General features: G+C 33.0%; 1 protein-coding gene across 8 annotated transcripts in view; it reads right to left on the bottom strand.

Annotated features, from left to right (window-relative positions):
* LOC145292083 (dorsal-ventral patterning tolloid-like protein 1) overlaps positions 1-22,017 on the bottom strand; it is a 2,157,643-nt gene that overhangs the window by 294,706 nt on the left and 1,840,920 nt on the right. For all 8 annotated transcript variants that reach the window (XM_080138158.1, XM_080138152.1, XM_080138155.1 and 5 more), the window contains one exon: positions 1,712-1,926. In XM_080138158.1, coding sequence (XP_079994284.1) covers positions 1,712-1,926 — 215 coding nt within the window. The remainder of the gene's footprint in view (positions 1-1,711; positions 1,927-22,017) is intronic.

The following is a 22,017-nucleotide window of genomic DNA, read 5'->3' as shown; positions in this document are numbered from 1 at the left end:
TAGTTTACTGAATTGAATTGAGCATTAAAACATAGTGCAGTACATTGAAATAGTTTACTGAATTGAATTGAGCATTAAAACATAGTACAATATTACATTAATAGAAGTAATATTAGGTTGGTGCAAAAATAATGTCGTTTTTTGTTTATATATATATATATATATATATATATATATATACGTCAAAAAATGACATTATTTTTGCACCAACCTAATAGTATAGTGTCAGCTTCAGACAGACAAATACCAATTCGCCATTACTATAAGATACAGATAATGTTAACCGTCTTAATCATTGGTACATTTTTAAATTCGAGTAACTATATACTCGGTGAAAAGACATTAAAAACATCTTTTTACATAACATCACACATATCATATATATTCAATTCTAAAGACCACGTTTCATCCAAAAAAGGGAACAAAAACACTCTTTTCACATCACGTACATACCAGGTATTTCTAAATAATACATTTTTAATTTACTTTCTTCAAATCACTCATTCTGAGAAAGTTTTATAAATAATTAGCGGGGGGTACCTGGCGTTGCGCGAGTGTTTGGAGGTGTGTGTGATTTTGGGTAAATCAAAACTCCGGAGTGGTGGGGGGGAGTTAAAATTAAAAAAAAAAAGTTTTGGTAGGAAAGTATGAGGATCGAACACTTGAGGCAAAGTTGGATATTAAAGTGTGAAAAAAAAACGCACGACGTTAACCACTGGGCCACCCCAAAATACTAACGGAAACATGTTTGAATTTATTTAATTACTTAGAATTGGCAGGTGCACGTTTTAATGACTTAATGAGGTCCACTTGGACTGCGGATTAGTATTTTATTTACTACGGGAACGCTTTTTTTATTTTTATTTTCCCAAGATGTTGGGGGGGGGGGGACTAGCTCCCCATAAAAAGGAGATTGTCCAAATTGAATACCAATTGTGTGATATAAGGAAAATATTTCCCCATTGATCAAAGCTGATTGCTTTCGGACATTTCCAGTGACCGGAAAAATACCACCAGAACTAGTGTCGCTTTTATTATACGAAAAAGCCTAATCCACATGCGGCGGGCGAAAAATGTTGAATATTTATCTTTTCAAAGTCGAGCAAATTAAATAGACAGGCGACCTCTGTTGTTATCTCGTAGATATTATGATTTATATGTGATATAAAAAATTTTAAGAAGTTGTGAGCCGACCGACCGCTTCTCGGAAAAAAGCCTTTCTTGGACATACGCAAAAAGCGAACACACAAACACAAACACATTTTCGCTTTTATATATATAGAAGATGAAACGTTGATGAACTCCAAAATAATTTGGGTTTTCCTTTTTATTTCTACGATAGATGTTAAACACATTACAACGGTCATTCCAAAAGTAAAGCTTCCTATTTTTTATTTTACTCAAAAAGTTGAAGAGCTACGAAGTCAGGAGTGGTAGCATTAAAACGAGGGACTTTTTAGTACTCCAGAATTCATTTTTCTACATAGTCACCAACAATTCACAATGCAATTTGGCCAGGAATTCAATGATGCGTCTCTGCTCCTGATGCACATCCATAACAGAGGTTAACATCTGCAAGAGAGAGATGAAACTTTCAGTTATCATGACAATGCAATTTACAATCCCTTCTGATTCCTTTGAGCGAAATAAAAAAAAATAGGAGGCATTACTTTTGGAACGTCCTTCTATATACATAAATCTATGCACTTACCTGTTTCCTTGTTGATGTCTTCTTTTCTAATAAACTCATAACTTGCGCGGAAACCCATGTCTATACCAGCGCTATCAGAATGGAACAGAATTTTTACTCCTTTTTCAGTGAGTATCGGGCCAGGATTGGCTTTGCCACAGTAACGTCGGATTACTGAATAATTGTTAGGGCCCTCGAGTTGCTGGTAAATTTCAATGTAATCTGTTGCCTTGCAGCTGAAGCAAACAAAAATAACAACACAGAAATCATTATTTGAAATAAAATTATTTGAGAATGAATACAACTTTTTACAAATAAAGATATAATCATATATACACAATGAAGAATTATGTGGCCCGTCGAGTCACCCATTCAGCTCCGGCTTGAAGAAGGAAAAACTGAATTTGCAAAGTCTGTTGGATATGAAAAAAAAAAAAAAAAAAATATATATATATATATATATATATATATATATATATATCGAATTATTTAATGATACCCAATTACAGGACACTAAACCAGACCTCTTATTCCTAAGCAAAACTGGCATTTGGCTGATTATTTCTCAAGATGAGTTCGTAATTAAAGGATACTCTAACTTAATATTAAAATCTGACCCCCAAAGTCAGCATGGGCATAGAATATGTGCCTACATTAGAGATGGATTTTCATGTGGTAGGGGCATCTCAAGAGAAGACCCTAAATTACTCTATATGTGTTTCCGAGTTGCATTTGCTTGTACCACTGCATTTATATTTGTCATCTATTGCCCCCCCACAACAGCAAAGACGGATGTCTGAATATTGTGCTGAGCTACAGTTGACCACTTATTCTTAAATCCCTAAAAAGACTCATTCGTTTTCTTTATTTTTCGTTATATATATATATATAGAATATAAATAGAAGCGAATAATTCCCTGCTTTGTATATGAGCAGTAGAATTTCAAAATGAAAAGAGCCAGTCATTCAAATAACAAGGCTGGGGATAACAGACCTGAATAATTTACTGAAACTCATAATAATTTAACTGAGAAATATGAACAATGATCTCACCAGTTGAAATGTAGGGTAAGAAGAAAAGAAAGAAAAGAAAGGATCAAACGAATATAATAGTCATAACTATTGTTTTTTTTTACATAAATATTCAAGTTTTATCAGATGAGATTATCGTGATATTTAAATAATATGAGTCTTTGTTATTTCACTTTGTGCTCTTAAAAATTGTTATAAAAATGGGTTTCATTTTCATAACTTATTTTATTTCCTTAGAAGTGCCTTTCTTCTGGCATCCTTCAAACAATGAACGTCAGATGTATAATGTTTCACAGCAGTAGATAAAACAACTAATAAAGAGAGATGAGAACTGAGAGATGGCCAGAGCATAACTTAATTAAAAGTACTGACTTAAACAACGCATTATTGAAAAGAATTATTTTCATTATTTTAATCATTCAGAATTATCACAAAAAGTCATTATCAGTAATTGCTCACTGGCAATGACAAGTAGTGTTCCTTTGAGTCTGAGTGACAATATATCTCCTCAGATTTCCATAATTGTTGCAAATAATTTTATGTTATCGTAACAGCTGTTCATCATTGATTTTCACTGGCATTTGAGTGAAGTTAATCTTCCTTAAGATTCCAATACTCTTCACATCCTTTCAACTGATTTTGTAGCATAGTACACACGTTTACACACGCAGACCCAACACGTTGTAAACAGAGTATGTCGCAAGGAACATAAGACAAGTAATAACTCGACTCCTTTTCTTTTGTAGCAATGACATTTATTTTCTCATTCTCCTGTCACGTGTGACTCTCGTTGCAGCTGTGATCTCACTCACACCACTAATGTGATTGTCATCTCGAACGTGTTCTTTTCTTTTTATTGTCTTCTTTTTCTTTACCATGACGTAATTTCGCTCACAGCTCGATACTTGCATTTAGCCGTCTGCACTATGTTACAATGGATGCTCTCCCTCCTCAATTTTTCCATTCTCCTTTACACTTCACGACCGTTTTGTGTTTGTATTATTAGTAGTAGTAAAAATAGTATAAGTAGTATTGGCAGCAGTAGCGCTGACAAAAAAAGTTACTGAAGGGGGCAGCTTTTAAAACTTCATTTGGTGGAAATTTGCTCAATAATTTTCGACCAATGATCGCTCAGTTGTAAAACAGTGTTTTCTGAAGTCTGAGTGACAACTAGTCACAAATCTCTCCAGAGTTGAGTTGTTCTATTTTCTAATTCTGTCAGCTATTTTTGCAAATCATTTTTTTCATTTTCTGCAACTGCCGCTTACCATTGAATTATCGTATATAATGGCAGATGGTATTTTCTGGGATTTGAGTGACAATCACCTTGCTTAGTATTCAAATATTTGCCATGTTCTTCCTAACAGAGGTTTCAATGATGCTTTCTCACTTGAGTCTTTCCATCCTCTCAAACCCTTCATGGTCATTTTCTGTGGTATAACATGATCTTGGCGCTACGTTATTTTATATTGTTTTTTTTGGGGGGGGGCGGGGAAATTATGAGAATTTCTTATGTACTATGCCAGTTTCATTTGAATTGTGTTTTTATGTAGGTGAACTTTTCTCCTTTTGAAATTTCCATCCTCTCAGAGGCTCCATGGCTATTATTTTCTGTGGTACCAACCGATAGTGGTGCAACCATGTTTCGGATTATGTTTTTGTGTGGGATGGGGATAAGAGTATCAGATTATTATTATTATTATTATTATTATTATTATTATTATTATTATCATTATTATAGTAGTAGTAGTAGTAGTAGTAGTAGTAGTAGCAGCAGTATTAACATTTAACCTTTCCCTTTATGAAAATCTGCATTCCAATCATCCTTCATGTCGATATTTGCCTGACTAATAATTTTGACAAATACAAATGTTTACTCTATTTACTAGTAATATTAACACGCTTGCTCCCGCCTCTGACCAGTTGCAAACATGTTTACACATCTGACGAACTCAGCAAACCTGATTTTTGGGCCGTGATAAGCAATGACAAGCTAGTAGAAAAAATATATCTGAAGAATCTTAAGACCAAATTTGCTACCGTTTTGTAAAATAGTTTTGGAGCCTATATGTGACTAACAGACAGTAACACGCAACAGATTAAATTTTGCAACTTATTTAATTCATCCCGTCTTCATTAAGTCATCCATCAATCACAAAGTCCTGTGAGCACCGGAGCACTTTTCCAGTAAGCGCATTGTGTCAGGATACACGTCGAGCCCGTGCCAAAAGTTGGTATTGAACAAACACCTACAAATATTATTTCATTAAAACTCATGTCAAATGTCAATGCAGAATTTTTCGTTGCAACTACACTATAATATCGAAATTAGAAATCTTTAATTATGAATTTTAAGGAAAACCAGTGGTCATGTTACAGCAATGAATATATCCAAAAATCACGAAAAACGATAAGGTAGAAAAAATTCTTAAAGAAAACATTTTTGTGATGAAAATTAGCGAAAATAAAATTTTTGGCTAAAATAACACTGGAGAGTTCCAAGGAGAGGTAAGTAGCATGCAACTATTGATATTGTGTATTAACAGTTATAAATATGAATTGATTATTTTAGCATAACTGAGTTACTTACCTTGTTATTATATCACATGTCCCCAAAGAAATACAGCAATGTTTTTTTTTTTAATAAAGATTAAAAACTCGTGTTTTTTTTTTAAATAATGCAGTAATACTTATATTCTACTGATATGTTAATTAAGTAAATATTTTGGCTTTTTCTTGAAAGAGACACAAAAAGTCAGAAGATACCATTGTTTTTTTTATTAATCGATTTTTTTTTTTTGTTTTCCGAATTTCACTTTTATAGTATAGTGACAGGACATAATTGAAATTAATATTTATAATACTCACCTATGTGGTTAAGTTTGTTTAGTAGCAGAAAAATATTGATGTTCCTAATAAACGCCTGCTATGTCATGATTGCTTAATGCTAAATCTAATGGAATACTGACCAATAGTGTCAAACCCATAAGTGATTAGAAGTGATTTTAATAATGGTAATAATGATACCACCTCTTGTTCACACATACTTCACGTCTGACATTTCTAGTGCTTTATATCAATATGGGTGCAATACTGCTCAATAGTTTTCGATTCTATAAATATTTGTTTTTAATATGAACAGACGTAGTAGTAATATTGCTGCTTATAAAGTCTATATGACACCTTGTATTTCTAGGTACACACACACACACATATATATATATATATATATATATATATATATATATATATATTTGTCTTTACATAAGCAGTAGTTTGTTGCTACACAGTCATGAGCATGTTTCGGAAATAAGGGTTGTTGCCTGATGGGGTCTCTAGTTGGTAAATACTGGTAGACCGAAACATGCTCATGACTGTGTAGCAACAAACTACTGCTTATGTAAGGACAAATGTAACTTGCTCTACTTCTGTATTGAGCACTCTCGTATGAACCTAGTTATATTTCACTGGTTAACCTACCTTTGAAAATAGCAACCTCAAATTATATATATATATATATATATATATATATATATATATATATATATATATATATATATATACACAGCTAACATGTGCAGTGAATAAAATATTCTATAAATGACAAAAGACTATATTCCAAAGTTCATGATGTTGTGTTTACACTTCTAGAACCATCTTATAATTTATTCCTTTAATTCAATTGACATTTACAATTCTTGACAGTATCTGTTTCGTAGCGCAAAATCAATCACTTAATTATTATATCAATCGGTGAATCTATTATGCCCTTAACTCATCAGAAGAAATAGAAGCATTCAGTCCGTCAAAAGGAAATAAAGTGCGTTTGGAAATTCAAAATGGCGTAATGGAAACATATTATAAGGTATTTACAGCTTCTCTTCCAATTTTCAGATTTTTAATCATGTCAAAACGCTCTTAATTTCCTTTTGATGGATTGATTGTTGCTATTTCTTCTGATGAGTTAAGGGCAAAATAGATTCACTAATTGATATAATAGCGATTGACTTTGCGCTATGAAACAGATACTATCAAGAATTGTAAATGTCAATTGGATTAAAGGAATAAATCATAAGATGGTCAACATCATGAACTTTGGAATATAGTCTTTTGTCATTTATTCACTATATTGCTCTGTAATTACATTGAGTTTCTTAAATAAGGATTGGTATATATTATAAAAAATATATTTCCACACATACACACACATATATATATATATATATATATATGTATGTATGTATGTTTTTTTTTTTTTTTTTTTCATTTTTCTTCCTTTGAAGATTGTAATGCTGGGTATGGGGCAACCAAACCAGCTGCCAACATTGTCCCGCTTTTTATTGAAACCAACCGAGAGCTCCTTTTAGTATCCTCGCTGTTCCCTTAAGCGCATGTGTATGTATATATGTATGTTTTATTAAACAGTAGGAGAGATGCCTCCCTCATAATAATCCATTCATGTAATTCTAGTAACTGAATTACCATTTCAGGTGAAAGTAGATACTTTGATGGATTTTCAGTGTTAAAATAAAGGTCATTAGGTTAGAGGTCAGTGGTTTATATTATGGGTTCATTTAGTATTCAGAAATCTCTCCCCTCCCTCGCACATATAATAATATAATAATTTTATTTTGTCTTTTTTAGTTTTGGTGTACTAAATTTTCTTGTATTTATCTAATGAGCAGGTATACTCACCCCAAAACAGATTCATACTAATATGTCACTTTTGGAAGCTTTAACAAATAAAAAAAGGTAAAAAATATATTTTAAGATGATGACGAAGAGTTTCATAGATACTGGAAGATTTTTTATTTAAAATAGTGTATTTCCTCTGACATTTGCCTTTGGAATTCTCTCCCTAGGAGTGAAAAATTTGTATGTGCACTGCACATTAATGAATAGCTACATCCGTATCTTTCATGTGTTCCTTCAGAATTTACGGGAAGATTAAATCTGGAAAGTACAGAGAGATGAGTGCAGAACAGGAGGCTTTGTTGATTTGGTCACATTGAAATAATAGAAAAGCGTTCTTGGGTTAGTAGATGTAGAACAGTTATGGTGGCAGTGCGGTTGGAAGAGGGAAGGCCAAGGAAAACATGGAAGGAAGTGATAATTATGGACTTGAGAGAAAAGGGGATAAAAAACAACCTACCCAGAGAAAAGTCAGCTTGAGAAGTTCATTTCTAGAATAAATGATATAGGATTGATAGGATGTGTGCATAATGTGAGCCAGGCTTAGATCTGATAACCTCAGATGAAGATGAAATCTCGACAGTTTAGAGAGATGTGTGCAAAAAGGAGACTTTGTTGGTATGGCCACGTCGGAAGAATGGATGAAGATTATTTGTTAGTAAATGTAGAACACTTGAGCATGTAAAACTGACATGATACCGAATATGATGAGGAGTCGCAATATTATTACTTATTTATTGTTTGGTTGGACATCCTGTATGAATCTATTTAAATATGATCACGAAATGTAAACTTTGTGGTCGGTAATTTATAGTGGGTGGAAACAAATTTGTTGAAGGCAATCAGCAATGGGAAAACTAGTGATGGTGGTGGTGATAGTGGTGATGAGGACGATGAAGATCCTGTATTTGTCTAATTCAACATTTTCATTCATTAATAAAGAAAAGAATTGATTTTGTTTTTGCCAGTAATTAGGAAATAGATTAATCAGTGGAAAACTGATTGACTTCGTTAACAAGACAGAGAAAATAATAGTGTTAACAGAGAAAATCAAAGTGAATAAAAAAAAACAACCCCCCCCCCCTTTCTTTAAGATACGTCCGTAAAATCTGTGCATTTTATGCTGGTTAGATTGGATCTGTTTTGCTGTCTACTACTAATATCGTATGGACAAGTGCGACCTGTTCCATGATTGGGTTGTCGGAAACGAAACTGGTATTTCACTGTCAATTTATACATCGCGTTAACATTTATCCTCGAGTGGTTTTAAAGCCTTTTTCAAGTAGCAACTCATTCAAAATAAAATGTAATTTACAACTTTAGTGTGACAGACAAAAATGAGATTCCAAAGTAAAACATAATAAGCTAACAAAATGCTATTGGAAACCTAAGCGTGACATGTTAACAAAAATGCTGTCCCAAACTTAAGCATGAGAGACCAAAAATATGCTATTTCTGTCATACATAATAGATAGACGAAAGTGTTATTTTATACAAAATTTTGATAAACGATCGAAATATATATCAAACTAGCTCTACCTGGCCCCGTGTTGCTCTGGCTCAGTTTGTGTAAATAAAAGCCCTCTTACCCCCCCCCCAAGACAAAATTCATTTTTTATTAATAAGCAATTAGTGTGGCAAACTGTTTTTTTTTTTTATAGAAAAAAATTTATAAGTTAATTAATAAAGAAAATAGTTTATGTATTTATTTATTTGTGGAATGTTATCCCCATCTCCTATAGTTGTTGATTGTGATGGTGTTGCTCCTAGGATGAAATGTAGAATTTTATTATAACGACTAAATGTGTCGAAAATGGTGTTCTAAAGTTATATAAGATAGTGGCTAATAGTTTAGACATAATAAATTATGATGTGGCATTTGTTACAAACCTACGGTACTTTGGTCCAGAGAAGAATTTCTACAATGAAAATATTATATATGATGGTATCAACTGATAGACAGAATTGTGTAGGTACACATGGACGCATCTCAATAAGATATGCCCATTCAATTTATGCATTTAAAGATAGAACTACTATTTCAAGCATGCATGTGACAGACTAACCAAAAGACAGAATCTTATAGACATGCTTGAATGTTTTGTATTAAGCTGCTTGATGCTATTTTGTTGAGTAGATAATATTACTAAACACGTAATTATTTAGTTCACGGTGTTGGATAGAAGTAGAGAATACCATAAAGTGAAAAATGAGACTTGGACAATAGAAACAACAGGTGAATACATAGCTTTTATATATTAATGCGATAGCATGTGTATTACCTTTTGAGTGACTCTTCTTTAATTGTTATGACCTTCCATTTCTTGTAATAAATAATTTTACCAAAAATTCTTCATACGTTTCGGTTTCGATTATAGCCGAAGGAGCCCAAGTTATATATATATATATATATATATATATATATATTGATATGTAGTTTACTTGAAGCATTGTGTGGGATAGGTATGTAGTAGAGATTTAGAAGGCTATCACAATATGAGGAATGAAATATGGTCGTTGTTGGTAAAAGAAGACGAGAACAAGTGGCGATTTACAAATCAACAAGTACATACATACATATATATATATATATATATATATATATATATATATATATATATATATACATATATATATATTCAGTTGTATTAGGTAAAAATGTCTTACTTGTTATGTCTGCGAAAATATTCATTATTAATTTCGGAAAAAAATTCCACCATCTAGCATGCTTTGAATCGATCTGTTACGTCCACCATTTGAAAGGGGATTTTTTTCCGAAATTAATAATGGATATTGTCGCAGACATAACAAGTAAGACATTTTTTACCTAATACAACTGAATAAATATATATATATAGAGAGAGACATATATGTATGTACTTGTTGATTTGTAAATCGCAACTTGTTCTCGTCTTCTTTTACCAACAATGACTATATTCCTCGCATTGTGATAGCCTTCTAAATCTCTACTACATATATATATATACATATATATATATATATATATATATATATATATTCTTCATAAGTTTTAGTTTCGGTTTCGATTCAAGCTGATGCATCCAAGTCATATATATATATATATATATATATATATATATATATATATATATATATATATATATTTGAAATCACAACTTTATAATATATAAGAATCATTAAAAAGAATTTACTCTATAATAATAAATACGAAATCTGCATAAATTAAAATATCACATTTAAGCATATTTTATGACCTGGTTACGCCGAGAGTCACTGCTAGCTTAGATAAATATTTTTGCAATTTTAACAAAAGAGCTATAATAATATCAGGGCGTCTCTATTTACGCTGAATATCCGCAGAATGCTAGCATCAATATATTACATATGAAAGAGTCTCCTGTGAACTTTCCACAGGTCTCGTATGAAATATCGTCGGAAATAAATGTCTGTTGTATCGTTCAGTAAAGAAAACAGATAATAAATTTATTCTGTGAGGTAAATAATAGAAATATATATCATGTAGCAACAACTGATGACATGACTGATAAGTATTTGCATTCCGACTTGTAGCTTTAACTGACTCCAACAAGTTTCACTCCTTTAACATATGTGAACCGTAGTAAAGCGCTCAAGCCATACGAAAAATAAAACATAAATCATGCTGGAATGCATTTAAAATAAGACGTGTTTATTCAATTCGCATATTTATTAATTGAAATACTATTTAAACTGGAAGACATATCGATGGACAAAGCCTATCAGAGGAGCGCACCTAAAAAGATATTCTAGTGCAGTATTCTTAGCTAGATAACGCTCCAAATACAAAATATTGTTATTGATTTGAAACTATAAGCAAAAAAAATGTTTTAGTATATTTTAATTCATGCAGATTTCATATTTATTATTACAGAGCCATTCTCTATTGAATATATATATATATATATATATATATATATATATATATATATATATAATCTTCGCCAGTCTTTTACGAAAAACACCCGTCTAGCTGAATCCACTGTCAAAAACTTCCCCCACTCTTTATGCCTAAATCAAAACGTAGATTCCATGAACAAAGCTACTTTCTTAGAACTGCACGCCTCTGGAACTCTGTTCTGTCTGCTTGCTTCCCTCCTGACTTCAACTTGGATGTTTTCAAGTCCAACGTAAACAAATTCCTGATGAACCGCCCCCTTAAGTAGACACTTTAAATATCCACACTAACGTACTGTACTTACAATAACCCTTATCCCTGAGTGGCTTCCGGGCCTTGATAAGTGGTGACCACCTTGTAAAATGTATATATATATATATATATATATATATATATATATATATATATATATATATATATTAAATGCAAACCAGACGCTTTGCTTTATGATTCTTTTTTGTTTTAATTTTTCGATTTTCCGTATAATTTTTTTGGCATCAAAATCAAAAATATTAATAAAAGTCCCATAATTTTTGCTCTCACGAGCGCTTTCGACTCGTCCACGAATCATCATCAGGTGTTGAAGTAAAAGTGCGAAGGAGCGAAAATGAGAATTTAAAGTGAAAACTAAAATATATAGTAAACGGCGATAAGTTAAAATCAATAGAGTCGATATATATATTAAACCCCCGAAACAGTGTTTCATGGTAAACAACTGATGATCCCTTGAAAAATAAAAAAAAATGGTATTATAGTAAATTCGAGAGAGTTGATGCAGTGATTGTAGGTGATTAAATGACTTACTGACTAAGTGTTTTTTTTTGTTTTTTTTTTTTTTTTAACGAACGATAAAAAGTAATTTTTTGTGTAGTTTCAAATGTTAAAAAAACTTCAAAGACTATATATATATATATATTTAGCGCCTCAGCCACGTTTCCTACCACTTAAGCTATCGTCAGCTAGATAAGAAAGATTTTAAATTAAACCACTTTAAGCTACCTTTGAATTTGCACATGCGTAGAAGTAATAATATCGGCAAGTTAAAATGAACATTTTACATTTCAATTTGCCGACATATTTCTGTGTAAGCTAGCGCGGAGGCACGGATGTAAATGCATGAGAAGTGACGTCACCGATAGCGGAGGAAAGGCTATAAAAAAAAAGGCAAAGATCTCGACAGAGACGAAATAACGTTCGAAATCTCGGTAGAGACGTGGAGAACGTTCTATATCACATGGGTGGCGTGACTGCTGTAACCAGGAAGAAATAAGTGTCGTTGCACAAACCAAAAAGAGTCGGGGTTATTTCCTGTTCTTTTATCCACTTTTCGACTGAGGACACAACGTGTGTACAAGTGTACAGCTTTACATCTGTAGGCGTTATTCATCCATCCAAACAAAGATTTTACTCATTATAAACCATACTTCGTGTATAATTTCTAGGGCTATGACAACAAAATATTCTTATCATTGTTTTGACGAGTATATATCCAACACAGTTAGATACAGTTAATCAACTGAGAACCACATCACTCTATATAAAAGCATATAAGATATCAACGGATACACACTAGAGTCAAAACAGTGAAAAGAATATGCTGTAGTCTTAGCCCTACTATTTACTATTAATTTCAGTATTATGTGACCAGTAGTTTGAGTTTATCGGTTAAATATTTACACGCACATTTATACATCTACTGCTTTTGTTTATATAGAAGACCAATAATGAATCATGAGTTAAAAAAAAATACCAAAGTTCTTAATTATGAATTGGTGAATTTTTTTTTCAAACCATCCTAAAATGCAAGAGCTTCAGAGTAATAGAATTTCGATAGAAAAAAAAAGGCAAATAAAAGAGTGTGGTTCGTAAATGTGTAAATAAGATCGAAAAATCCTTCATTTGTTTAATAAACATGTTTGTCATTCAATCAATACGTTCTGATGCATTCATTAACCAATAAAACCAATCGATTTCATTGTGTGTTCGCTTTCTTTATGAACCCGGCTACTTAGTAAAGTATGGAGGATGTACCGGTGGAATATTTGTTATCGTGGGTGGCTGGAGATCATCAAGTTCGAATTCTTTTAACTCATTGATTCACTTTTGATCTTGCGAAAAGGTATGGACCCACACTTGGGCTGTTACGTATGGACAAACTAGATGTTGACTAAATACCCCAAGCTCAAAGAAGAGCAAGTTCTTTTGTGCAATGTAATCGAATATAACTTTGTTAAATAATGAAAGCCATCACCCGAATGAACTGAAAAGTTATTAGACAAACTAGGAATGATTGATAGCTGAAGGATTAGAAGATGACCTCAGCGAATAAATAGAAATTTGGAATCCTTAGTTGATTACGGACAAGAGGATTGTATTTTTTATTTCTTGACAGATATTTCTTGTCACATATACACAGAAATTGGTGCTCATTCCAAAACCCTGATCGGGGTGGTGCAAGTGAACAATGAACAGCCTAAGCCAAAGATTGGCTAATACCCCTCTTTCTCTCAGATTTCTGTAATTGTCTTATAAATATGTTCTTCGCATAAATAAGTTCTCTATTTGAAGAAGCATTGTGTGTACTGTGAATACAATTCTGTATTTTTTTTAAATCTAAACAGATAATTTCAGTCAGGGGATAGACGAAATCAGCGCAATTTTTTGTATCTTAAAAAATGAAAAGCAATAATATCGGAAGTACAAAAAAAAAAGAAAAAATACAGAGTGATAAACATCTGAATTAAAACAAAATTTACTCATGAATCAAAATGAGAAAGAAATATTAATTTGTTTTAAGTGTAACAGAGTGCGTATGAGCGCATGTAAAAATAGCAGCAGCAGCTGAAGGATAGATGGCTAGTGAAATGATTAGCAGCAGCAGTAGCAACGTTTGAGCACGTATGCAAATTAGCAAGTGTGCACAGGCTTACCTCATAAAAAAAAGAAAAAAAGATAGAGAAATGCACCACATTGCAAGGAGCAAAAAGAAAAACACGAACCAAGTGAGATGGACGTGTAACTTATAGTGGCAACAAAAGACTTTTAAGCTGGTGTCGAGATGGCAGGGTTTTGTTAATCTCATAGAAGACGAAATGAACAGATAGAAAAAAAAAAACAAGAAGTAGGATTGATTAGAAAGTGATTGTAATAAATGCCTATTCTAAAGGAGAAAAAAAAACAGAGTTGGATTTATTTATTTTTGTTTGTTTGTTTGTTCCTTTTCAATGCTACCAGACGGCGTGGGGGTCCAAGAGAGGTTTAAACTGTAACAAAAACAGTTCGAGCATAACGACCTCGTTACATAAAGACATTTGTAAAAATGACTAGAAATGGAAACTTATAATTGCCGTATTTTGTTTTATGTAAAGTTTTACAGAATTTTTTTTTTTTTTGCTAGAAATAAAGCATATTGCAACTGAAGCATACGGGAGCAGATTTATAGGGAGGCAACCTAGGTAGAAAGCTGGGCAGTAAAATGTTTGTTTACCTTACATTTAAACTTGTGCGTGCTGGTATGGTCAGGGAAACGGATAACAGAGAGAAAATTCCAAAAGCAAGTGATATGAGGAAAGAAGTTATCATAGTAGAAAATATTCCAGCATGTATGGACTTCCATGGAGAAGAATGTGTGATTTTTCTGCTTGTCGAGTGGGTTGAGGATATTTATGTTAATGGTGTATGAGTGTACTAATTTCATTAGAGCACATTCTATTGAAGTATATATAAAATAAGCACAGGGATGCAACACTGTGGTGATGTGACAGAGCCTACAGTTTAGCAGTTAATGTGTAATTTTTAGATTAGAAATATTTTGCCACCCTGTCCAACAGAAAAAGAGACTAGTAGTCAGTGGACCAGTCCAGATGTGGTAAAAATACTCCATGCAGGAGTATTTCAGGCTTTATAGAGATATAGGATACTGGCAAGTGGGAGTAGTTTTTTTAGCATGATAGAGAAAGCCTGCCTTTATTTTTCTGCAGACTTGGCAGCATCTTCTATGTACTTATTCAACTTCATGTTATCTGAAAATATCAGGCTGGGGAGGTTATTGTTGGACTCTTGGAAAGGATGCTATCTGCCATGGCAACTTTACATTTGGTAAAGATTTGAGTTGTCTATTTATTAGATATCAACCATATTGGGGGGGTATTTAATACCGAAATTCAACGTCTGTTGTAAATGATATCTTGTAAACAAATTTAACAGAAGATGCCTTTTTTTTCAATCCATGGCTAAATATTCTATCAAGCTACCATTCAAATATGCATCGAGCATTGTGGCCATATCTTGGCGGCTGTATGAAAGACTAGCCTCTTCTTCTTGGATATGATGCAGAAAAGAATTTATTACCTATTAAGTCCCACACTGTCTGCCAAGCTCCAGCTCCTACTGCATCATCGCAGACTTGCATCACTATGTCTGTTTTACAAGTATGTACACAAAATATTAACCAAGAAACTTATTGCAACTGTATCCCCCACCACCCCCAACGTAAACACTCTCGACCGACTCAACTAGCAGTATAATTCAATCCCCAGAGGTTCTTAAATGCGGAACCTTATCTACTCTGAGAGTTTGTTTCCTCGGATCACGGTCTAGATTCCAGTCAATGCTGCCCCATCCTCAATGCGACTCTTGTCACAGTAGCCCTTATATTTCAGTGGTGATATGACTTGTTTGGTTTGATTTAAAGTAAAATAAAAAAAATTAGAAATTAAATGTATAATAAAGTATAATAAAAGTGTAGTGCGGTCACACGCTGGCATCACACCAAATTGAGAAGGTTCAAGGAAGATGGAAAGAACGAAGAGAGAAAGCACTAACCAGACCTCCACTGGAAAAGTGTGATGAGGACTGGGACCTTGAGGAGGCTTATTGCCATCCAAATTTGAGTGAAGACTAATAGTGATTGCAAGCAATAAATCAGTGGCAAGCAACTGTTGCGATAACATAAATTTATATGCATAAGTTGTCGAAAGTGATTTTATTTCACAAAAAACACCCGTCCAGCTGAAACCAGTCAATAATTTTCCCCACTCTTTATCTGTGCCTAAATCAAAACGTAGATTCCATGAACAAAGCTTCTTTCTCAGAATTGCACGCCTGTGGAACTCTCTTCCGTTTGCCTGCTTCCCACCTGACTACAACTTGGATGTCTTCAAGTCCAACATAAACAAATTCCTGTTAAACCGCCCCCTTAAGTAAGACACTTTATCAAATCTCCATTACTAACGGTTACTACAATACTATCCCATTGGTTACTGTACACTCAATAGCCCTCATCCCCGAGTGGCTTCTGGGCCTTGATAAGTGGCGACTACCATGTAAAAAAAAAAAAAATTTTTTAAAAAAGAAGAGTACTGGAAATCTGGGGAGACTTGTTGTCACCTAGACTCCAAGGAACATCCCTGGTTATTATCAGTGAATAATCACTGATGATTATCTGTGTGTGAACTCCTAGTGAGTAAATAATAATACTCTTCTTATACTGATTAGTTGTTACATTTTTTTTTTAAATTAAAAATTTAGTCATTTCTTGAATCAGTTTCACAGTATGAAACATTTTCAAATGAAATTTAAAAAAAAAATGTTTCTTGGTGTTGTTATCCAAAGTTCTCAGTTTATACATTTCATAAAATAATTCCAAAAATAACAAAAATAAAAAAATATTATTTTGCTATCTGCATTTTTTTTTTCTTTTTTTTTTTTTTAATAATAAAGCCAATCGATGATTGAAATCCGTGTAAAGACAAACCAGGTTTCAAAGGAAAGATGTAAAAAAAAAAAAAAAAATTAAAAAAAAATCTGATTCCCATTAATCAGAAAAGTTTTATGATCAGAAAATATTTGAAATATTTTGTTTTTATTCTTTTCTCTTACTTTTCAGTCTATCTGAATATTTCAATATAATTCCGGAAATTGCTTCTTCCTGTTTTACAGGTCATTCATGAGCAAAGGCTAACGTATATCAACTTCCGGTTTAAAGACGGAGAAGACAGACATTATTAAAAGCCAACATGAACAGATATTCTTTAGGTGAGGCCAGTTAATCTCTGCTTTTTATCGGTGTAAAATACTATTTCAAACTGAAGTATGACAGACTAACAAAAATTTTATTTGAGACTTAAGCATGGCAGACTAACAAAATTTTTATTTGAAACTTAAGCATAGTAGACTAGCTAAAATACTATTTCAAACTATGATTGATGTCGGTTCGAAAATAAGCATGACAGACTGACGTGTCTAAAATAAAGATGTGTCCATTCAAGTTTGTATTTAGTGATCAAAGCTTTTCCAAACGTAAGCTTCACAGAATAACGAAAATGCTATTTCAAATGTTAGTTCAACAGATTTACCGATCGACACAAAACATTTTACAGCCATGATTTAACACATTCAAACATGATGCGTCCATTAAATTTGTTTCAATATTTAATAATTTTGTTTTTGTTAGGAGGTTGGGCATCCTGCCTGATGCGATACATTTATCTGCTATCTTAGATACTCCAGCCGAGAGATCTTTTTAAGGTTCTAGCCGCTTCCTTAAGTGCAAGTGTATCTCTTTTGCACTTGGTTCACCGGGTATATTTGTCAGGTAGTTTTTTTTTATTTTCATGAGTCCGATTGCTCCTATAATTATTGGAATATTGGCGATCTTTCTAAGATTCCAGTTTCTTTTTATGCCGTCCACAAGGTCTTGGTATTCCATTGTCTTCTCCCTCCCTGTTTAACCATAAATATGCTATTTCAAAGAATGAGAAAATAAAAAAGATGTTGAATTTCGAAGTTGAGCACAAAACACCAATAGAAATGTCTTTTCAAACTTAAGCATTTAAGATAGGCTAACTAATGTATATTCTTATAGAAATGCTTGAATATATCTAAAATAACACACGTCTATAAAATCTGTGTAGTTTAAACTTAAGTGTCACAGACCAATACAAATGTTATTGCAAGTTTAAGCAATACAAATCAGCCAAAATGCTATTACACACTTAGACACCAAAGAATGATGAAAAGTCTCTATTAAAAAATACTTTCATCTACATGAGCAATAAGTTTATGAATAAACTAGACATTTTAGCACGTTAAAACAGGAACAAGTTATAGCCCGGTGATTTAGTATGAGTGCTTATTCCAAAATGATGGTTGAATATAGTTAAATTTGTGCTAATTTTTGCATTAAATACTAATCCCTAATTATCGCATAATGTGCATCAAACGGATACCATAATACTTCATTCGCTGCACCTTACCATAGCAAAGTTCCTAAGAAAATTTCAGCCAGATTAGTCCAGTAGTTTCCAAGAAAAAGTGGAACAGACAGACAAACAAACAAAAAATATAATACCGATGTTATGAGAAACGTATAAAGGATAAACAGAATGATTTTTTTCATATGCGTCCACAATATATTAAACACTATCTGTCCTATTTTGCATTTCTCATGATTATTTAAAATCTACTTTTGTTTATTTTATTACGAAATTAATATTAAGTAACTGTACTGAAATACTCATCATAGAATGGATGTAATTGAAACATGATTGAACATTTTAATACACGAGATTAGAAGACTCTAAATTCTAAAACTTAATAAAAAGAATCACACTGTAAAACGAGACTTTACTTGATTGGATTTTATGACCATAAAAACGGTTTTAATCTTGTGGATTTACGGCCTCATTAAAGGACATTTTAAAATCATCAGAATTTGCTCAAACTTTTTGTATAATCCTTAAGTTACTGCTCTTTTTTTTTATAGAGAAATCACTCCAGACAAGACATGAAGCCACTTGATGTACCTACTAAGAGTTAAGGATGATTATTTCAAAAAATAGGAGATATCTATTGGCCTTACTTTGTAAAAGATCACGACCACATTTAAAAGAAAAACAGTTAGAAGAAGGAGAGTTACACAACCTTGTGTTTCTTATAAACATTGTCGGTTCAACTTGAACAGAAAACCATATTACAATTTAGTATTAAAACTTCCCTTATTTTGTTCTTTAGTCAAAATGAGCGATATTTCTGACAAACAGGGAAGTTGGTGTTTTTTTTTTTTTTAGATCGGAATCTAACATTTATCGCTGATAAGTTTTTGATTTTACAGTAGTAGTTTCTTTTTTTTTTTTCGTACCTTACATCAATTTGCTTCATGCCTTGTCTGGAGCGATTTCCACTAGAAAAATAGTAACCACTCTTCCATCGTCACTGCCTTGTAGCACAGAGGATCATTCCTACTAAATTTCACGTTCCCAGATCTAATAGGCTAAAAGGGGTTAGCATACACACACGCGAACATATATTACGTATAGATTTGTGTCTGGTTTGTTAGTAAATTAAATAGTCTTTACAGGTTGCATAAGAAATGCCTATGTCGAATAAGTACAGACAGCTTTGTCCATTTCAGCATATCTATCTGTTTGCTGGTTGTGAATATGGAAGCTGTCAAAAGTCCACTAAGCCTTCCAGGCGGCAGAGTTTATGCGGAGAATTTGTGCAACTTCTAGGCAGATTATAAATAGGCACATCTTCAGAGTTCTCTCTATCCCAGATGCGATGGCGAACACGGTCTCTCTTCTCTCATGTACAGTGTTGTTGGGAGGTGATGCTTGCAAAGTTCATCTTTCTCTTTTGACATGTCTTGTTCTTAATCTTCACCAAATGTCTATCCTCTGCTCGACACTAGATAAAACCCAGTCATTGGTTGGCCAACTCCAATCATCACAGTCCTCTGCTTATCGGCTTGCACTGTTTACTCATAGAATTACTCTGTGCGGGCTGACCGGGTTGGAATATATATCTAATATGGAAACAATTGTTTTCTCTCATTCAGGATGACATTTATGTGCGCTAAACTTGAAACAAAAGTTAGTTTTAAACAATAAAATGAAAGAATTATTAAAACGAAAAATTATATATATATATATATATATACATACATGGCACAATCACGTTGACACACTGGTTCTCGCCAGATCACCGAAGTTAAGCAACATTGAGCCTGGCCAGTACCAGATGGGTGACCATTTGGGAAGGTTAGGCACTGTACATGCTGCGCGCCGAGTCGTAGAAATTTCCAGGTTGGTATCTGGAGGCACATAATTTCACTGGGAGAGATGCACCCCCAGTCTTCGTTAAGACATGGATCTAGGAGAAGGATACTCTTATGTAAAAACCTGCGGTCTACTGTATACTCTGTCCTGTGACAATTATTTGCACTGACGGAGGTTAGCAGTAATATACCAGAAAGCGTGGATGGTCTTACACATACCCTTCACCACTATAAACTAATCATCTGTGTGGATTTCCGAGAACTTAGCTGTTGTGGCGGAACCTCATACATCGAAATCGACGGGAGAGAGTCCTTATATATTAGAAAAGTTTATTTGAGGTAAAAAAAATTTGCATATGACGGAGAAGAGAGTTTTTTGGATCCTAGACGTCTTTCGCCATCCTCGTCAGGGGTAAACAATAGCATTTTGATCTTTTTTAAAAAAGAAAATAGGAGAAGAAGTTAAAATTAAGGTGAAAGTGAGAACGACATATTTACAATTTCCATAAAATATATGTACAGGGAGGAAGGAAGAGGAGAAGAGAAAAAAAAGAAATATATATATATATATATATATTGAAGGCGAACAGTTTTTTAAAAAAAAATTATTTGAATTTCTTATTTAGTAAGTATTTGATGATGACGGTAGCTGAGTAGTTAACAAAACAAACTGAAAATCCGTTTGTGCCAAATTCGAATCCAGTTTGTCCCACTGAAACACTTGCTTCAAACCCACACTTGACCTTGTGTCAAACCTCCTGAAAAGAAGATAAATAAAATAACTAGTTTATAATTGCTCTTTGAGCAGCATTCGTACAGTACCGGAATATGTCTGTTTCTATTTTTACCTAACTTCTACCAATTTTCAGCTAGTAGGCAGAAAATATATGTGAAATTCCCACTAATAATGCACTAATTAGTATTTACATGAAAGAGTAAGTAACTACGACGAATGTATTGCATATTGTTTTTAAGCAAAAATAATTTACTTTTAATTAATGTCAGATACGATTTTGCCTACTTTTGAGAGCGGGGGGGGGGGTTATCAGTCAAAATTGGCCACTTAGTTAAGAAAAAAAATGTATATAAATATTTTCTTGTTATCACTAAGAGAAACAATGAGCAGGACAAGAATTCCAAAGGAAAGTTGTTCATAGAGATTAAATTATAAGAGTAGAAAGCTTTCTAGTATCTAGGAACCTCCACAATGAAGGAGTGGTACTTTGCTGCTTGATAGGTTGGTCGGGGATATTTATGCTGAGGTCCACCAGCTCAGATGCAACAACAATATTCTATGCATGCGCTAATGGTGACTTTGTAGATAGATAGGATACTGGCAGGTGCGAGATATTTTCTAACCCGGGAGAAAGAGTCCACCTTCTTTGCAGCAGACAACAGTATCTTCTATGTATTTATTCCAATTCATGTTACATTTTATATACGAGAAAAAAAAAACATGAAAAAGTGACACCAAAATATAAAAGCAATATAGCTGAGAAAAAAAAAAAACCTAAGGGTTCCTTCGATATTGGTCTCTTTTATTTCAAGTTACAGAATATAACAAATGAAATACGTGTAAATAAATATGATTGGCACAAAGCAAAGACCACAAAGAAGAAAAAAGGAACC

This window comes from Euprymna scolopes, chromosome 13 (assembly GCF_053919585.1).
Source record: "Euprymna scolopes isolate OS-2025 chromosome 13, ASM5391958v1, whole genome shotgun sequence".
Taxonomy (NCBI): Eukaryota; Metazoa; Mollusca; class Cephalopoda; order Sepiida; family Sepiolidae; genus Euprymna; species Euprymna scolopes.
Note: the sequence above shows the minus strand (reverse complement) of the source record. Positions and strands in the feature narration are given on the sequence as shown.